The sequence below is a fragment of the Danio rerio genome, chromosome 15 (assembly GCF_052040795.2).
Source record: "Danio rerio strain M-AB ecotype USA chromosome 15, GRCz13ab, whole genome shotgun sequence".
In the NCBI taxonomy this organism is placed as follows: Eukaryota; Metazoa; Chordata; class Actinopteri; order Cypriniformes; family Danionidae; genus Danio; species Danio rerio.
In genome coordinates, this window is record NC_141035.1 from 50,787,501 (window position 1) to 50,809,302 (window position 21,802).

Here is a 21,802-nt window from a genome sequence, read left to right on the forward strand (position 1 = left end):
ATCACTAACTCAAATGATCCATTCAGAAGCACAATAATTTAATAATAAAGTGATTGTATTTATGAAAGGATCACCGACTCAAATGATTCATTTAGAAGCAGAGTAATTCAAAAATCAAGGATTAATGGATCACTGAATCACTGACTCACATGATTTATCCAGAAGCAGATTCATTAACTCAAATGATTAATTCAGAAGAAGATTCATTTGGGAACAAAGTTACTGTCTTTAATACTGGATCAATGAATCAAAGATGTGAATGATTCATTCAGAACAGGATTCATTCAGAAATGAAGTGACTGTCTTTTTTGATGGATTGCTGAATCGCTGATTTAAATGATTCATTCAGAAGTAGACTCATTCAGGAATAAAGTGACTGCCTTTATTGAATGATCACTGAATCACTGACTGAAATGATTCATTCAGAAGCAGATTCATTCAAGAATGAAGTGCCTGTATTAACAGATCACTGAATCACTGACTCACATGATTCATTCAGAAGAAGATTCATTGATTGCGTGTGCGTGCATGCATGTGTCAATGTATGTATGTATGTATAGGTGTGTGTCTGTGTGTGCGCATTATAATTAGCTTCATCAAACAGTAAGAAAAGCAAAAAATATATATATTTAGAATGCTCATCAGCCAATCAGAATCCAGGAATATTTTTAATACAGAAAAAGGTAAAAAACAGATTGTTTTGATGTCTGACCTTCGTTTTCGTCTTTGATGGGGAAGCAGAGGATGTTCCTGGTCCTGAAGCCGGTGCTGTCGTCCACACCGCGGTAAAACAGAGGGTGTGAATACGCATCTTTAATGTTCAGGATCTTCCCGGTGGTGGCTACATGACCAGCGATTCCCTGATCCGCCGGGATACGAAACTCTTTCTGCTCACACACACACACACACACACACACTGTTAGTTTAACGTGTATATTGTGAAATATGCAGCGGATGTTTGTAATGAAGCAACACACACATGTAGACTTTAGGTTTATGCATGGTGTCATATCACACAGCTCTTACTGTCATGTTTCTGGAGTGAAAGAACAGCAATAAACTTTTAAAAAAACACACACACACATTGATATTAATATCATAAGGGTGACACGGTGGCTCAGTGGTAAGCACGGTGGCCTCACAACAAGAAGGTAACTGGTTCGAGTCCCTGCTGGTTTAGTTGGTGTTTCTGTGTGGATGAGTGTGTGTGTAAATGAGTGGGTATGGGTGTTGCCCAGTACTAGCTTGCAGCTGAAGGGCATCTGCTGTGTAAAAAATATGATGGAATAGTTGTCGGGTCATTCCGCTGTGGCCACCCCTGATAAATAAGTGACTAAGCTGAAGGAAAATGAATGAATGTTATGATTTAATATTAATAATCATCCATTACCGACACTTATTTTCAATTTAATGTACGCAACGGCTAGGCACTTTATGAATGGCACTTTATCAGTTTTTCTGCATAAATACCATAATAATAAGTACAATATTTATTTATAAAGCACATTCAAAAACAATCAAAGCTGACCAATGTGCTGCACCTAAGAGTTTATAACAACTGTTATTAGGTGTCATTCGCACAGTTATGATATTTTAAATGGAAAGATAATATTAATAATAATAATTAAACCCCTACTCTTTTTTCCAAGGACATCCTGGGATTTTTTAACGACCACAGAGTCAGAACCAGGGTTTACTGTCGCATCTGAAAGACGGCACTCACTGAGCACTATAGAGTCCACATCATTATACTGGAGCTTTAGGATCCTCACAGACAACAGGTTCAGTGTTGCTGCTTTTAGGATTATGTGACACTGAAAACTAAAGTAACGTTGCTAAAAAATCAGCTTTACATCAATTCAATTCAATTCAGCTTTATTTGTATAGCGCTTTAACAATGTAGATTGTGTCAAAGCAGCTTCACATAAATGGTCATAGTAACCGGATCAGTGTAGTTCAGTTTTTAGTGTTTAAGTTCAGTTCAGTTTAGCTCAGTTCAGTGTGCTTTAAGGTCATTACTGAGAGTCCAAACACTGAAGAGCAAATCCATTGATGGGTAGCTCTACCAATCCTGAACAATGCAAGCCAGTGGCGACAGCGGAGAGGGAAAAAAACCTTCACTGATAGGAGAGTGAAGAAAAAAAACCTTGAGAGAAACCACAGATTATTATTTACACTCTACTTGATATTAAATAGACAACAGCTATTTAAATCATAATAATATTTTACATCATGTGTCATGTCATTTTCATCAGCTTATTTGGCGCCAGGTCGCGGGGGGGCAGCAGTCATAGGAGAGAACCCCAGACTTCCTTCTCCCCAGACACTTCTTCCAACTTCTCCAGGGGGGATCCCGAGGCATTCACAGGCCAGCCAAGAAACATAGTCCCTCCAGCGTGTCCTGGGTCTTACCTGAGGTTTCCTCCCGGTAGGACATGTCTGGAACACCTCCCTAGGTAGGCGTCCAGGAGGCATCTGAAACAGATGCCCAAGCCACCTCAGCTGACTTCTCTCGATGTGGAGGAGCAGCGGCTCTACTCCGAGCTCCTCCCGGGTGTCAGAGCTCCTCACCCTATCTATAAAGGCTGATTTATACTTCTGCGTCAAACGCCGGTGTATGCTACGGCGCTGACGCATAGCCCTTCACCGTGGCCGTCGGCGTCGCTGACGTGCACCTCTCAAAAAATGTAACTACACGTCGCAACAATGCGTAGCGTAAGCTCTGTGATTGGTCGGCTCGGTATCGCTGACGACTGTGGGCGGGACCGAGAGCCGCGCGAGCGGCGCTAGCCCAATGGGGCGATTGTTTACAAGTGTGGAGTCCCGTGAAGGAGCTACAGATGGAAAGTTTTGTTTTGTGTTTACCTCATAGCTAAAGTTGGAGCACGTCCGCCGGTTCCTGTCTCAAAATGAGCGAGTTTGAGCTGCTTGTACATCCCGGAAGTGTTCAGGAAAAGCAAAACAGCAGAGAAGAAACTCGACACAGAGGAACATTTACACATCACTGCCAACTAACGTTTCGGAAGTGTTAATGCAGACCAACAGAGACAGCAGCAGAAGTATAAATGCACAGCTACGGGCGTTGCATGCGCCTTGGGTTACGCCGGTCACCTGACGCTGAAGTATAAACCAGGCTTTAGGAGAGAACTTCAGACTTCCCTCTCACCAGACACTTCCTCCAGCTCCTCCAGGGGGGATCCCAAGGCGTTCACAGGCCAGCCAAGAGACATAGTCCCTTCAGCGTGTCCTGGGTCTTCCCTGAGGTTTCCTCCCGGTGGAACATGCCTGGAACATCTCACTAGGTAGGCGTCCAGGAGGCATCCGAAACAGATGCTCAAGCCACCTCAGCTGACTTCTCTCGATGTGGAGGAGCAGCGGCTCTACTCTGAGCTCCTCCCGGGTGTCAGAGCTCCTCACCCTATCTATAAGGGTGCACCCTGCCACCTTGCAAAGGAAATTCATTTCGGCCGCTTGTATCTGAGATCTTGTCCTTTCAGTCATGACCCAAAGCTCATGAGCAGAGGTGAGAGTAGGAATGTAGACTGACTGGTAAATCGATAGCTTTGCCTTTCGACCCAGCTCCTTCTTTACCCAACGGGTACATTGACTGCATTACTGCTGCACCAATCCTCCAGTCAATCTCAAGTTCCGTCCTTCCCTCACTCGTGAAGAAAACTCAAGGATACTTGAACTCCACCTGAAGTAAGGACTTTCCTCCAAACCACCTTTCTCGTGTGGAGCACCCTGGCCTCGGACTTGGAGGTCCTGATTCTCATAACAGCTGCGTCACACTCTGCAGCAAACCACCCCAGTGCATGCTGAAGGTCCATGTTTGATGAAGCCAACAGAATGACATTGTCTGCGAATAACTGAGATAAAATCCTGTGGTCCCCGAACTGGACCCCTGCTTTGAAATTCTGTTCAAAAAAATGATGAGCAGAACCAGTGACAAAGAGCAGATCTGCCGGAGTCCAACATGCACTGGAAACAAGTCTGACTTATTGCTGGCAATGCGAACCAAACTCCTACTCTGTTCATACAAGGACGAGACGGCCCTTAACAGATCGCCCCATACTCCCACAGCACCCTCCACAGAATGCCACGAGGGACACCGTCGAATGCTTTCTCCAAGTCCACATAACACACGTGGACTGGTTGGGCATACTCCCATGAACCCTCGAGCATCCAGGTGAGGGTATTGAGCTGGTCCAGTGTGCCACGGCCTGGACAAAACCTGCATTGTTCCTCCAGGATCCTAGGTTCATATGTTACATGCTTACAGTATTATTAATCCAATATATCCACGTGCATTCTCACCTCATCATCGTTCACCACTCCTCCATCAAACACTTTGGCCACCAGTTCATGACTGACTCGATCCAACAGGAACACAGAACAGCTGAGAAAAGAGAAAAACACTGAGCAAATGCAAAAACACTTATTAAATCAGTCATCAGGGCTTGACATTAACTTTTTTTACTCAGCAGCCACTGCGGCTAGTAGATTTCCAACATTACTAGCCATTTTCACCAGCCACACGTTTCTTGTTGGGAAAATCTATTTTGCTTAAATCTGACTTTGACATGCTACATCACATGATTTAGATGTTGAGTTATGTCCACATGCCTTCTCATTCATTTCACTTCTTGTGTGTGTTGTGTATTAGTTTGCTCAGTGTGCATGAGCTTATAGACTTTGTCACAATGCACTCAGTTTTTATTTCACGACTTTCCAGGGCTCAAAATTAAGGATTTACCAAATTTATCTCTGAACACACCAAATAAGTATTTATTAGCCACAATGTTTTAATGTGTAAAAACAAGGAAAATATAGCGTTATAGGGGTACTTTTTAAAGGTTCAGGACACCCTGGAGAACTTTTCTTTTTATATTAACAGATGTGTGTGTGTTGAGCATCAGTTAAGACAATGTTAGCACCTGTCAGCTTTATTTGTGGGGAAAACTGGATAATTTTGAGCTTTTGTCGGCTAATTTCAGCTTCCGGGTTTGAAATGATTTTTGGGGCGGGATCAAAATCGGCGACGTAGCGCAGAACTGCAAGTGCAATGATGACGCGTCGGTTTCTCATTATTATTCATAGCGGAGTTTTCTTATCCTATGAGAAGAGCCGGCTGCTTAATTATTCATGAGACCTGCCAGACCTACCAGAGTCAAGCCCGAGCTGTGGGACACGTCACGGACTCACGGCATGGGCACACAGTATTTAGCCGTTCATGAAGGCTCATATGCGTTTGTTTCCATGATCCACGCGGTTTGTTGCATGTTTTCCCCTGCGATCTTGTCAGGGCCAATCATACAGCAAAGCTGTGTGTGTACTGAGAGCAGCACGAGAATTAGAGAATGGCACATCACTGTGCTGCTGTGTTTGCCTAAATCCCCCAGATTACCAGCAGGACTAATGGTTAAAATAGACGGGTCAGGAGACCTGCTGCACTGAGTCTGCTGGATACGGGGATTGAGGGAGAAGTCCTCATTATAGTGTTTACATGAACACACTTATCTTTATAATGATATAAATTGTGGTTATGTGTATATGAAATTACGAATAACAAATGTAGCAGGGCATTAAATTACTGTTCATTTCTTTGCATTTTAACTTTGTAAACTATAAACTCATGCGTCTCCTCGCGGTTTGTCTCATTTTGTGAGCTACCTTCGCTCACGTTCTCCCCTGCTGGCCACGCCCACTCCTGCCCGATGCTCGCGGAGCTCCACGCCCATTAATCATGCATCTTTTGAAAAAATACTGAAGAAGACTTTAACCGAAAGTGGGGGGTGTCATGGCCCTTTAATTCAACAAAACGTTTCTTTAAAAAAACATTACATTTAAAAAATAATTATTGTCATTTATCTTAAATATGCACTGTAATCTGTCCTGGCTAAAAGTCCCAGATCAACAGTTAACTACACATACACTGAGTTAATCTGCCATTACACTGCAAAAAATGCTTTTCTTACTTAGATTTTGTGTCTTGTTTCTAGTCCAAATATCAAAAAACTCTTAAATCAAGAAGCATTTTCTAGACAAGCAAAACATACTGTCTTGTTTTAAGATATAATATGCCAAAATAAAGTGAGCTTTTCCCTTAAAACAAGCTAAATAATCTGCCAATGGGGTAAGCAAAATAATCTTATGTCAAAAGGAAAACCAAGATTAATTTGCTTACCCCATTGGCAGATTATTTTGCTTGTTACAAGGAAAAACTCCCTTAATATTGGGATATTATTTCTAAAAACAAGACCAAATATTTTGCTTGCCTAGAAAATATTTCTTGATTTTTAAGAATTTAAAGATATTTGGACTAGAATCAAGACACAAAAAAAAAGTCTACGTAAGAAAAGCATTTTTTTGCAGTGTAATCAGTTCTCTGCTGTTATTTTGGGATTTCCGCCTGGATTTTGCCTATCCAAATTTAAAAGCTTCCCAAATCCACATGCAGAGGTGTAAATGCAAAGATTTGGTATCATTTTAAAGAAAACCCTTTGAATTTTCACTATTGAAGATGTTTAAAATATCTGTATATGTTGTCTGTGTTATAATCAACACCTAAATAAAGAGGCGCTGTTTGTATTTTTTTTATAAACTCATATTTGAAAGTGGACCTTTTATGTTCAGTGTGGTCTAGCGTGCTGTAATTAATGTTGGTGGTTCCTGCACATGTCTGTCATCATAGGAAATAAGAAAAATGTCTCCACCATAATCTATGCAAAAGTTATTGTATTCCAACTGATGAGAGGTGCTGTACAAGCCACAGGGAGCGATCATTGTTTACATATTTCACTATTCTTTTGTTTGATCAAACATAATTCACTGTGTTTGGACCACATCAGACATATAAAAGCATTACTTATACACATCACCTCAAAAACAGAGGAGAAATGGCCCTGAAGCGCACAGCATAAGGCAAGAGATGACAGCTGTCTGTGCTATCTGGGGCTGCTTATTGATCATAAATGTATTGTTTTCACTTCTGCGGCATGGAAACACCACGATTCATTCAGCAACTGTTTGATATGTGAATATAATTCAGTAAAAAGAACGCAAAAACGTATGAGCACCGGCAAGAGCTTTCATTTGAGCTATAACTTGCACATGTGTCAGATAAAAAATATGACAATGAACCAATGTTCAATACCCAGCTTGGTTGTGCAAAATATTTAAGTGTAAATAACTTTTGTACAGTAGAATAAGAACCAAAGTGATGCATATGTGCATAAAATAGAGATTCTACACTTTCAAACGAAACCCCTTAAGAGGGTCTGGTGCAATGCTGGCCCTTTAAATCTTAAAGTGAAAGTCGATGATGTCAAGGACCCAGTACCGGGTCCCTGGAGTTTAACTGGTTAAAGCAATGTTATTGTAAAAAAAAAAAAAAGGTAACACTTTAGAATAACTATCTGTTACAACTAGTTAATAGTCCATTAATAAACTGTTTGTTAATGGGTTATAAATGACTTGTTAAATGAAATAGTTTGTTAATTATTTATAACTGTGCCTTATAGATAGCCAACAGATAACTTATAATCTGTTAGTTAACAAGTAATAAATGACTTGTTAACTGTATTTTAATGATTTATAAATATAACTAATAAATTAGTAATAGATCATGAACAAGTTGTTAGTAAATTACTTACTTAAGACTTGTTAAGTATCAGTTAATACTTTATATACGTTATTGGACCGTTATTCTAAAGTTGCAGCTATTCTTCATTTATTAACTGTTAGTAAATGAGGAATAGTTGCAACTTTAGAATAACGTCCCAATTACATACATGAGCTAATAACTAACACTTAGCTAATATATCAACTCACACTTTACAGATCAGTTGTCATAGTTTGTTAACCTACTAATACCGGTGAAACTTTGTGGAACAGCAAATGGATGGAACAAGTTCAAGCTACAGAAATTTGATGTGATATTTAAAGCATAACATTTTTGTGGCTTAACATTGTTCCACTCATAAGCTTTTGTGTGCTGTATTTTACCAAAGAAACTCCACAGATGAAATGTTAAACATTGTGAGTCATAACATGGCAGAACAGCAGTATACAACAGAATGCAAACCTACGAGGTTTGGGCACTTTTTTATTTATTTATATATTTTTTTAAAGTTCTACAAAGTTTCACTGGTGTTATTAGATGGTAAAGAAACTATGAACAACTGATCTGAGTTTGAGTTAAAATATTGTGTTATAAGTCTTAGTTATTAGCTTATGTATGTTATTGGGACGTTATTCTAAAGTTGCAACTATTCCTCATTTACTAACAGTTAATAAATGAAGAATAGCTGCAACTTTAGAATAACGGCCCAATAACATACATAAAGTATTAACTGATACTTAACAAGTCTTTAGTAAGTCATTTACTAACAGCTTGTTCATGATCTATTACTAATTGATTAGGTATAGTTATAAATCATTAAAATACAGTTAACAAGTCATTTATAACTTGTTTACTAACGGCTTGTAAGTTATTTATTGGCTATCTATAAGGCACAGTTATAAATAATTAACAAACTTCTAACTTTTATTTAACAAGTCATGTATAACCCATTGACTAACAGTTTATTAATGGACTATTAACTAGTTATAACAGATAGTTGTTCTAAAGTGTTACCAAAAAATATAATTAAACCATATTAACAAAAATAACTGAGCAAAAGAAAGCAGGTGAAACACACCATGCACACGGTCAATGTTAGGCCTGTTAATAATCTCTTCTAAGAATAATTAAATGAAAGCAGTGAGCACTGCTGCTTACAAAACAATATGTGTATTTTTTAACCCTGAGCTCTGGAAAGCAGCAGGACTGTGGGTGCATGATCATCGCTCTTTGTCCAGTCTATTACAAAGGGAACCAATCGCACCCGTTGCGCTTCCTCTAGGCACGGTTGCTTTGCGCAAGTAAACGGGAGCGCGCATCACATCAGCTGTTAGCGCGAGTGATCGTGCTCTCATTCTGTATTCAGCATTCGTTTGCTCGTGCGAACACAGTTATTTTTGTCTGTCGTGCTGCTTCTCGATTCTAATAATGCACGAACATCGGGTCATGCTTATTGTCGAACCCTGCTTTTAAGAAAACTACAATTTAAAAAGGATTTCCAACCAGCCAAAGTGACTAGTGGAGGAGTCTGTGTAACCCACCAGAGCTGAAATCCAACCGCATTTGGTGGGTTGGCGGGTGTTAATGTAAAGCCCCGGTCATAACCATGCCTGCTAATGAACAGCTTCTGTATTTTGTGTGTATTAGTGTTCGTGAATTGCATTATGGGATGTTGATCTCAGATCTGCCCACTTCCGAAAAAATTCAACTCTACGGTTTAACAAAATTACTTTTAAAGGCATTTTAGTGCTTTAAAATAATAATATGATGTATTAAAATAATAATATCCAGAGAAATGAGTCTGTAAAATAGCAGAAAATGTGCCGAGTTTGCATGTTCTCCTGCTCCGGTTTCCCCCACAGTCCAAACACATGCGCTATAGGGGGACTGATCAACTAAATTGGCCGTAGTGTATGAGTGTGAATGCAGGAGTGTTGGGTGTTTCCCAGTGTTGGGTTGCAGCTGGAAGGGCAGTCGCTGCAAAAAACATATTCTGGATAAGTTGGTGGTTCATTCCGCTGTGGCAACCCCTGAATAATAAAGGGACTAAGCTTAAAAGAAAACGAATGAATGTAAAGCCTTCATTATTTGCTGCATTTGAGTCGTCGCTCCTTTCCCCCCCAAACCGTGACAATAATCCAATCCACAAGCAGAAATAAACTCTGGGAAATAAAAATACGAACCACAAAATGCAGAAACCTGCTAATTTTCGTGTGTGTTTTACAGTGTATGTCTGTCCGCAGTCGACTCAGAGTAAATGTTTAGAGTGTGTGCGTGAGTGTGTGTTTAATTGCTTTCATTAAAGCTTTCAATATTTGATGGGAGTTAATTGATATTTATGAGGACGCTGCTCTGCATTGCTAACAGTCGCGGGTCTGGAATTGGCTTGGATGAAACCCAAAACTATCAAGCACATAATGAAGTACGTGTGTGCGAGTCTCACATCTCTGCATTGCTCAGGTTTCTGGCCTCCACAATGATCTCCTGCAGTAATACAGACACATCGTCTGAACAGAGACAGAGAGAGAGAGAAATTAATAAACAGAGAAATTAAGCTTTTTATTATTAAGCCACTTTATCATGGCTGTAATTGTAATTACGACAACATATAAACAGTGTCTGCAGCCTGCTTTACAATTATGTAGACAAATTAAAAATATTGTGTTGTTTTCAGAAATAACAAGGTAAAATTAAGCTCAAGGGATTTATTTATTAAGAAATAAGGCAAGCGGCTGTCTTTAATAATGGATCACTGAATCACTGACTTTCTGAAATGATTAATTCAGAAGCAGATTCATTCGGGAGTTAAGTGACTGTCTTTATTAATGTATCACTGAATCAATGACTCACTCAAATGATTCATTCAGAAGCAAACTCACTCAAGAGTTAAGTGACTGTCTTTATTAATGGATCACTGAATCAATGACTCACTCAAATGATTCATTCAGAAGCAAACTCACACAAGAGTTAAGTGACTGTCTTTATTAATGGATCACTGAATCAATGACTCACTCAAATGATTCATTCAGAAGCAAACTCAAGAGTTAAGTGACTGTCTTTATTAATGGATCACTGAATCAATGACTCACTCAAATGATTCATTCAGAAGCAAACTCACTCAAGAGTTAAGTGACTGTCTTTATTAATGGATCACTGAATCAATGACTCACTCAAATGATTCATTCAGAAGCAAACTCAAGAGTTAAGTGACTGTCTTTATTAATGGATCACTGAATCAATGACTCACTCAAATGATTCATTCAGAAGCAGACTCACTCAGGAGTTAAGTGACTGTCTTTATTAATGGATCACTGAATCACTGACTCAAATGATTCATTCAGAAGCAAACTCACTCAAGAGTTAAGTGACTGTCTTTATTAATGGATCACTGACTCACTCAAATGAGTCATTCTGAAGCAGATTCATGCAGGAGTTAAGTCACTGCCTTTTTTATGTATCGCTGAATCACTGACTCAAATGATTCATTCAGAGGCAGATACTCAGATATTGAGGAATGAAGTGACTGTCTTTATTAATGGATCACTGACTCAAATTATTTATTCGGAAAGAGATTAATTCATGTCTTTATTTAACACCTGCATGTCGGCCAATCATAATTAAGCATTCAGCAGACCTGTAGTATAAAATATAATGTATAAAAACACAATCTAATGCTGAGTTAGTGATATCAGTTATTTGCACTCACCCAGGTGTGTGAAGAGGTTTTTAGCCACCTGCAGCAGAGCCTGGAATACAATAAGACTAATATAAGTCTCACTGTGTGTATGTGTATGTGTGTGTGTGTGTGTGTGTGTGTATGTGTATGTGTATGTGTATGTGTATGTGTATGTGTGTGTGTGTGTGTGTGTGTGTGTGTGTGTGTGTGTGTGTGTGTGTGTGTGCTCACCTGACACTCAAACTTGAGCTTCTGCTCCTTCTGGAAGGCCAGTGTGCTGGTCAGAACTGTTGATGTGTAGCAGAAACAGTGCTGGATCACATGTTCATCTGCCTCCATATACCTGACCACACAGGAAAAACAAATTAAATAATAACTGTTATCACCAACTCTGTTACCGCCAACTATGTTATTGTCATTTCTGTTACTGTCAACTTATTTATTGCCAACTCTGTTTTCGTCAACTCTGTTTTCGTCAACTCTGATATCGTCAACTCTGATATCGTCAACTCTGATATCATCAACTCTGTTTTCGTCAACTCTGATATCGTCAACTCTGTTATCGTCAACTCTGTTATCATCAACTCTGTTTTCGTCAACTCTGATATCGTAAACTCTGTTATCGTCAACTCTGTTATCATCAACTCTGATATCGTCAACTCTGTTATCGTCAATTCTGTTATCATCAACTCTGTTTTCGTCAACTCTGATATCGTCAACTCTGTTATTATCAACTCTGTTTTCGTCAACTCTGTTATCGTCAACTCTGATATCGTAAACTCTGTTATCGTCAACTCTGATATCGTCAACTCTGTTATCGTCAACTCTGTTATCATCAACTCTGATATCGCCAACTATGTAATTGTCAACTCTGTTCCCGTCTGCAACTAAGTCAGTCAACTCTGATATCGTCAACTCTGTTATCACCAACTCTTTTATAGTTAACTCTATTATCATCAACTGATATCGTCAACTATGTTTTTGTCATTTCTGTTATTGCTAACTCTGTTACTGTCATCTCTGTTATCGTCAACTCTGTTATCAGCATTTTTGTTATCATCAACTCTGTTATCCTTGTCAACTAAGTCATTGTCAACTCTGATATTATCAACTTTGCTATCGTCAACTCTGTTATCAGCATTTCTGTTATCATTGTCAACTAAGTCATTATAAACTCTGTTATCGTCAATTCTGATATTGTCATCTCTGTTATCAGCATTTCTGTATTGTCAACTCTGCTATCGCCAACTTTGTTTTCATCAACCTTGTTATCAGCATTTCTGTTGTCATCAACTCTGCTATTGTCGTCAATTAAGTCATTGTCAACTATGACATCGTCAACTCTGCTATTGTCAACTCTGTTATCGTCAACTCTGTTATCGTCAACTCTGTTATCAGCATTTCTATTGTCATCAACTCTGCTATTGTCAACTCTGTTATCGTCAACTCTGATATCATTATCTCTGTTATCAGCATTTCTATTGTCATCAACTCTGCTATTGTCGTCAACTAAGTCATTGTCAACTCTGCTATCGTCAACTCTGCTATCGTCGTCAACTCTGACATCATTATCTCTGTTATCAGCATTTCTGTATTGTCAACTCTGCTTTCGCCATCTCTGCTTTCGTCAACTTTTTTATCAGCATTTCTGTTGTCATCAACTCTGTTATCGTCGTCAACTAAGTCATTGTCAACTCTGATATCATCAACTCTGAGATTGTCAACTCTGTCATCGCCAACTTTGCAATCGTCATCTCTGATATCAACTCTTTTCATCAACTCTGTTATCATTGTCAACTAAGTCATTGTCAACTCTATAATTGTCAACTCTGATATCCTCGATTCTGTTATCTCTACCTTTGCTATTGTTATCAACACTGATATTATTAACTTTGTTATCAGCATTTCTGTTATCTTCAACTCTGTTATCGTTGTTAAGTCTGTAACTCTGTTATCGTCAACTGTTTTCGCCAACTTTGTTATCGTCATCTCTGTTATTGCCAACTTTGTTATCGTCAATTCTGTTATCGTCAACTTTGTTATCGTCAACTTTGTTATCAGCATTTCTGTTGTCATTAACTCTGTCATTGTCATCATTTCTGTTATTGTCAACTCTGTTATTGTGGTCAACTCTTATTGTCAACTTTGTTACCATCAACTCTGCATTACCTCCGTTATCGTCATTTCTGTTATCTTTCTCCTTCTCTTTCTCTCTTATCGTCAATAAGTCAAACACATCTCACATGGGTTAAAACACACATACACACACACACACACACACACACACACACACACACACACACACACAAACAAACACATAATCTTCACAGAAATATGAAAAGAACGACTGTAAAGAACGAATGAAATGAGACAAACAGACGGAGAGATGAAAACAAGAGAAACTTAATATCAAATATCCAATGTTCATATCTCTGCGTGATGAATTTCATTTCCTTTATCTCAGACGTCACGCTTCAGTCCAGACGACACACACACACACACACACATCCCATCCCATTGGCTGATATAATCTCAATATTCATTATATAATCAATTCCAGATTCTCTAGCCAGTCGATCATGTGACCCAGCTGGAGATTCAGCACACGTACAGATGAGGACGACGACATATTTATTATTATTATTTTAACGAATTTTCAAATATTTTTCATAGTGCTGTTTGTGTGTGTGATGCGTCGCTCTCTATATTAATCTGTAGAGATCTGTGTATTAGAGGCCTTTTTTTATATTTCCCCCACAAAAAAATGAAAAGATATATGAACCTGCTGGTGTTTTGAGTTGTGATGTTATTGTGTAGTGTGTGTGTGTGTGTGTGTGTGTGTGTGTGTTGCTGTGACGCACCTCTGTCCTCCGAGTTTGTTGAATGTGCACGCCAGCGCCACCACCTGTCCAGTGGCTTGACTGACCACTGGAACACACAGCATTGAGTTCGGCTCCGACCCCAGCAGACTGCTGAGTAACCCACGCTCCTCCTGCACACACACACACAGACCCACACACACACACACACATAACCATGAATGCAAGCACACACACATGTGCGCATCCATATACAAACAAAGACAGTTACAGTGATTGTGTTTGAGTGTGTGCATATGTGTGTGTGTTTGAGTGTGTGTGTGAGTGCGCAAGAGTGTGTACATGAATGTGTGTATATTTGTGCAGGTATGTTAGTGTGTGTGATTGTGTGTTTAATTGTTTGTGTGTATGTGTTTGTTTGTTTGAATGTTTAAATATGTGTTTTATGTAAATATTTGCATGTGTGTGTGTGTGTGTGTGACCTGGCTGACGTCCTGTAGTGTGATGGATTTCTTTGTCTCCACCACCTGCCCGAAGCGCCCGAACATGAGCTACAGAGAATAAACACAAAACAACCAAACACAACATTACTTCGCGTTTACAGTATTGTAGTTGGCAGATGGTTTAATCCAGAGTGACTTACGTGTGTGTGGTGTGTGTGTGTGTGTGTGTGTGTGTTACTGAAACATACAGAGATAACAAATAAGAAAGACTTACCGGAAAACTAATTTCCTCTTCCAAAATTTTATCTCCCACAACCTGCAGAGAAAACACACTGTTAGAGAGTCTGTGTGTGTGTGTGTGTGCGTGCGTGTGTGTGTGTGTGTGTATATATTTATATTTGTGTCACCTGACAGAAGAGTTGGTGATTGTCTTCAGACACCAGCAGTAAACAGCAACACTGCGACTGAGTTTCTGTCTGCAACTGAAACACACACACACACACACACACACACACACACACACACACACATCAAACACAACAACATCATGTGTATTTGTTTATTTGTTTATTACTAATTAATAGTTCAGATCACACACACACAATACAGAACGTTTAGCGTTTGCCACATTACTGAAATAAATGGGCAAACTACCAAAACACTGCCGGTCATGAGCACCACCGCAGTCACCATCAGGAGGCGCCATCATCACTGAAGTAGAATTTTGCTTAGCACAAAATACTAATCTAACGCCTGATAGCCCCTCCCCTTCATCAATAGCCCATCCACTTTAGCAATTCGCCTTGCCTTCATTAGTAGCTTATCGCCTTTATCGTTGGCCACTCCCCTTATTAATAGCTCCTTTCCCTTTATCAATAGCTCCTCCCCTTCATTAGCAGTGCTTTCCACTTATCAAAAGCTCCTCCCCTTTATCAATAGCCTCCCATTAATTAACAGCTCCCTCTCTTTATAAACATCTCACAGCTTTTTAAATAGCCCCCCCCCCCCCTTAATAATGTCGCCTACCCTTCATCAGTAGCTTCATCCCATTTATCAATACTTCCCCTTCATCAGTAGTGCTTCCTGTTAATAAATAAATCCTTTTTATAAACAGCTCTACCCCTTTATTAATAGCTCCTCCTTTTTACAAATAGCTCCTCTCCTTTAACAGCAGCTCCTCCCCTTCATCAATCGCTCATCCTATTTCTAAATAGCACCACTCCTTCATCAATAGTTCCTTCTTTTTCTAAATAGCTCCTCCCCTTTAACAGTAGCCCCTCCCCTTCATCAATAGCTCATCCTCTATATAAATAGCCCCTCCCCTTTATCAATAGCCAGTTCCCTACATTAGTAGCTCCATCCCCTTTATCAATAGCTTCACCCATCCATCATCAGCTCCAACCCTTTTCCTTTGGCCCCTCCTCTTTATAAATAGCTCCTCCCCATTAACAGTAGCTCCCCACTCATCAGTAGCTCCTTGTATTTATAAACAGCTCCACCCCTGCATCAATAGCTCCTCCTCTGTATATATAGCTCCTCACCTTTATATGTAGCTCCTCCCCTTGATCAATGGCTAACTCCTTTTATAAATAGCCCCTCCCTTTTATCAATAGTCACTCCCTTCATTAGTAGCTCCATCCCCTTTATCATGAGCTCCTCCTCTTCATCAGCAGCTCGTTCTTATTTTAAACAGCACCACTCTTTAATCAATAGCTCCTCCTCTTTATATATAGCCCCCCCTCCCCTTTAACTATAGCTTATCCCCTTACTCAATAGCTAATCCTTTTTATAAACAGCCCAACTCCTTCACCAACAGCTCTTCCTCTTTATATATGTAGGTCCTCCCTTTTAACTGTAGCCCCTCCCCTTCATCGATAGCTCATCCTCTATATAAATAGCCCCTCCCCTTTATCAATAGCCAGTCCCCTACATTAGTAGCTCCATCCCCTTTATCAATAGCTTCGCCCATTCGTCATCAGCTCCAACCCTTTTTCTTTGGCCCCTCCTCTTTATAAATAGCTCCTCCCCTTTAACAGTAGCTCCCCTCTCATCAGTAGCTCCTTGTATTTATAAACAGCTCCACCCCTGCATCAATAGCTCCTCCTCTGTATATATAGCTCCTCCCCTTTATCTGTAGCTCCTCCCCTTGATCAATAGCTCATCCTTTTTATAAATAGATCCACCCCTTTATCAATAGCCAGTCCCCTACATTAGTAGCTCCATCCCCTTTATCAATAGCTCCACCTATTCATCATCAGCACCAACCCTTTTTCTTTAGCCCCTCCTCGTTATACATAGCTCCTCCCCTTTAACAGTAGCTCCCCCTTCATCAGTAGCTCCTTGTTTTTATAAATAGCTCCACCCCTGCATCAATAGCTCCTCCTCTGTATATATAGCTCCTCCCCTTTATATGTGGCTCCTCCCCTTGATCAATAGCTCACTCTTTTTATAAATAGCCCCTCCCTTTTATCAATAGTCACTCCCTTCATTAGAAGCTCCATCCCCTTTTTCATGAGCTCCCCCTCTTCATCAGCAGCTCGTTCTTATTTTAAACAGCACCACTCTTTAATCAATAGCTCCTCCTCTTTATATATAGCCCCCCCCCTCCCCTTTAACTATAGCTTATCCCCTTGATCAATAGCTAATTCTTTTTATAAACAGCCCAACTCCTTCACCAACAGCTCTTCCTCTTTATATATGTAGGTTCTCCCTTTTAACTGTAGCCCCTCCCCTTCATCAATAGCTCATCCTCTATATAAATAGCCCCTCCCCTTCATCAATAGCTCATCCTCTATATAAATAGCCCCTCCCATTTATCAATAGCCAGTCCCCTACATTAGTAGCTCCATCCCCTTTATCAATAGCTCCGCCCATTCATCATCAGCTCCAACCCTTTTTCTTTGGCCCCTCCTCTTTATAAATAGCTCCTCCCCTTTAACAGTAGCTCCCCTCTCATCAGTAGCTCCTTGTATTTATAAACAGCTCCACCCCTGCATCAATAGCTCCTCCTCTGTATATATAGCTCCTCACCTTTATATGTAGCTCCTCCCCTTGATCAATGGCTAACTCCTTTTATAAATAGCCCCTCCCTTTTATCAATAGTCACTCCCTTCATTAGTAGCTCCATCCCCTTTATCATGAGCTCCTCCTCTTCATCAGCAGCTCGTTCTTATTTTAAACAGCACCACTCTTTAATCAATAGCTCCTCCTCTTTATATATAGCCCCCCCTCCCCTTTAACTATAGCTTATCCCCTTGATCAATAGCTAATCCTTTTTATAAACAGCCCAACTCCTTCACCAACAGCTCTTCCTCTTTATATATGTAGGTCCTCCCTTTTAACTGTAGCCCCTCCCCTTCATCGATAGCTCATCCTCTATATAAATAGCCCCTCCCATTTATCAATAGCCAGTCCCCTACATTAGTAGCTCCATCCCCTTTATCAATAGCTCCGCCCATTCACGCTGGTGTTTGATGGCTGTCGCTGATGGGAATCATCATAATCTGCATCTGAACAGGAAGAGTGAAGAGATGGATTTGGCACTGATTTATGAGTTCACCTACAGATCCTTGTGTTTAATGCTGCTCTGTGTGTGTGTGTGTGTGTGTGTGTGTGTGTGTGTGTGTGTGTGTGTGCGTGTGTTTGCGTGTGTTTGCGTGTGTGATTTGTGTTCTACAGGTCAATGGCTGAAGGAACATTTGCATAAATATCTTATCTGTATTTATTCAGATTGCTTTATTACATACGCACGCACACACACACACACACACACACACACACACACACACACACACACATACATACACATACACATACACACACACACACACACACACACACACACACACACACACACACACACACACACACACACACACACACACACACACACACACACACACACACACACACACACACGCTGTCTTATCAGAGTTTTCTGTTTCAGTGTTTCTGAAGCGTCTGTGAATCACATTATCAGACACACACAGAGAGCAGTTTAATCCTCTCAGCAACTGAAACAGCCGCTTTTAATTGTAAGTGTATTATTTACATTATAGCAGCTATTTTGATGACAATATCTGAGGCGGAACACTGAGCTAACAGAATTATAATACGGCTTCTTTTACTTAATTTATGTGTTATTTTAAATGTGTGAAACTGTGTGATATTTTTTATTTTTGTTTTTAAAAAATATGTTTAAATCAATTTGATTATTTTAATATAATTTAATGATTTTTTTATTATTTATTTGTTTTATCATTTTATTTTGTTTGGATTTAATTTGTGTAATTTTGTTTAGTGTTTTAATTTAATTTAATTAATTTTACTTCGGCTATTTTATCAGTGGTCGCCACAGTGGCATTAACCGCCAACTATTCCAGCATGTGTTACGCAGCAGATGCCCTTCCAGACGCAACCCAGTAATAATAATAATTAGGGATGTAACGGTATTGTAAATACCGTCATACCGCAATATTAATTTTTTTCGATATTACCGAAGTCGCATGACTCGGTAAAACTATAGGTCTTCTGAGAAAATTTGCTCAGGCGAATGAAGCGAACGGGAGGTGGCTGAAACTTCATTTCCCATCAGCCCCGGCGTGGCCATAATCCTTTGCGGTCTGTTGTCGCTACAGATCCAGTAATGCGGAAATGGAGTGTGCTGCTAGAAGCGGGGATGAAAAAAAGATGGAAATGATCGAACCTAAAGCGGGTGTTGTCGCCGCGCGCGTGCTGAATAGCGGTGCTGTCGCGCGCGTTCTGATCAGCTGTGTTGTGGCGCGCGTATTGTAAAGCGCCGAGGGGGGGTTGAGCGCGCCTACTGAAGGGCTGGACTGGACGGAGGTTGTGTCGCGTCGCGGGGGCACTTTTGATCGATTTGGAAGGGCATTTTCTATCCAAGACTAAAAAGGGCGTGTGCACTGCACAGGTTGAGCCCTATGTGTGCACGTGCCTGCAAATTGGGGAATACGACTAATAATCAGTCATGGGGACTGCAGAAACACAGCACACTGTTCAGATTGATGCAGACATGAGACCTCTATCTCACTCATGGTTTGTCTTCTCAAGTGGGGGAAAGACAATGCACAACGTTACCCACTGCTGTCAACCTGGGCCAAGTCATATCTCTCTTGTCCCAGAATCCTCAGTCCCAAATGAGAGGGGTTTTTTCTGTTGCAGGGGACATTGTAAATACCCAGAGAAACCAGCTTTTACCAGATTATAGTTATATGATAATTTTCCTTTAAACCCATCTCTATCTAAGTGAGTGATTAAATGTTGAATGTGATGAGTTTTCAACAATACTAAATTGAAACTTAATTTTTTTACATGGTTTAATAATTTTTTGTTATTAAAATTGAAGTTCCTGTTTCAAAGCTAACAGATAGATGGCTAATTTGTATGTCATTGACACTTTTGGCACTTTTTTGGAGTATTTTCAAAACTTTTTTTCCTGTAAATGATTCAATAAATACCGTACCGTGACATTCATACCGAGGTATTACCGTACCGTGAAATTCTGATACCGTTACATCCCTAATAATAATACTTCCTTACATGTCTATAGCGATTTCTAGACACTCAAATCGCTGTACATATAGGGGGGAATCTCCTCATCCTCCACCAGTGTGCAGCATCCACCTGGATGACACAAAGGCAGCCATATTGCGCCAGACCGCACACCACACACCTGCTGATTGGTGGAGAGGAGACAGAGTGATGGAGCCAATTATGATATGGGGATGGTTAGGAGGCCAGTGGGCAGATTTGGTCAGGATGCCCTAGTCTTTTTTCACAGATATCCTGGGATTATTAATGAGCACAGAGAGTCAGGACCTCAGTCTACGGTCAATTTAGTTGATCAGTTCCCCTATAGCGCATGTGGTTGGACTGTGGGGGAAACCGGTGAACTCTGAGGGGAACACAGGGAGAACATGCAAACTCCACACAGAAACGACAACTGACCCAGTGGGAACTCGAACCAGAGACCTTCTTGCTGTGAGGCCACTGTGCAACACCACTGAGCCACTGTGTCACTTTTAATTGAATTTACTTGAATATTTACTTTATTTTATTATTTTGATCTAATTTTATTTAGTTATTTTTTATAGCATTTCATTTCATTGTTTTATTTAACATTTAAATTAAATTAAATTTAATTCAATTGACTAATATTATTTTTTAATTAATTTTATTTTTAAATTTCTTTAGCATTTTATTTTAAATTTAATTTAATAATTGAAAAACTATTATCATTATTTTTTTAGTTTATTTCATTTAATAATTTAATTGGTTAAGTTTTTATAAAATTTTACTTTGTATAGTTTCATTTCAATTTTAATTTTGTTTAGTGTTTTTAATTTAATTTAATTTAATTTAATTATAATTTTTATTTTTATTTATTTTGTTATTTTATTTTGTCTAGATTTAAATAATTTCATGTCATTTTGTTTAGTTTTTTATTTGCTGTAACTTATTAACTATTATAATTATTCAAATTTATTTTTATGTTATCATTTTATTTACTTTATTTTATTTTTTAGCATTTATATTTTTTATTTGATTTAATTAAATTTAACTCTTAAATTACTTTATTATTTAGAGTAATTTATTTAATTATTTTAATAGGTTAAGTTTTTTACTATTTATTATTATTGGTATTTTATTATTTTGCTTATTTTTAATTTAATTTTCATTTTGTTTAGTGTTTTAATTTAATTTATTTGTTATATTTTTTATTTAAATTTATTTGATCATTTTATTAGATTTTTTAATTTAATGTACTTTTTTAGTATTTTAAATTAATTTAATTTACTAATAATAATATTTTTATTTATTTTATTTAATATATTTTTGTTTATTTATTATTTTTAGCATTTTATTTTTAATGTAATTTAACAATTAAAGAACTATTTAATTTAAAATTTTTTGTGTTTTTACTTTAATTTAATTTAATTTAATATTTTATTTAGATTAGTTTTTTATTTAATGTACTTTTCTAGTATTTTAAATTTATTTAATTTACTATTAATATTATTTAAATTTATTTTATTTGATGATTTTATTCAGCTTAGCTATTATTTTATTTTATTTTGCTTAGTTTTAATTAAATTTTAATTTTGTTTAGTGTTTTATTTATTATTTTATTTATTTTTTTATTTAATTTAATTTAATTTAATCATTATCATTTTTATTTTACTTTATTTTATAATTTTATTTGATTACAAGAATAAAATAA

General features: G+C 38.5%; 1 protein-coding gene across 1 annotated transcript in view; it reads right to left on the bottom strand.

Moving 5' to 3' along the window:
* The window catches only part of pde2a (phosphodiesterase 2A), a gene marked incomplete at its 5' end in the record, with an annotated part of 171,077 nt that overhangs the window by 15,391 nt on the left and 133,884 nt on the right, over positions 1-21,802 (bottom strand). The window contains 9 exon segments of the mRNA NM_001442654.1: positions 713-887; positions 4,318-4,399; positions 10,068-10,131; positions 11,331-11,370; positions 11,532-11,643; positions 14,162-14,292; positions 14,602-14,670; positions 14,837-14,878; positions 14,970-15,044. Coding sequence (NP_001429583.1) covers positions 713-887; positions 4,318-4,399; positions 10,068-10,131; positions 11,331-11,370; positions 11,532-11,643; positions 14,162-14,292; positions 14,602-14,670; positions 14,837-14,878; positions 14,970-15,044 — 790 coding nt within the window.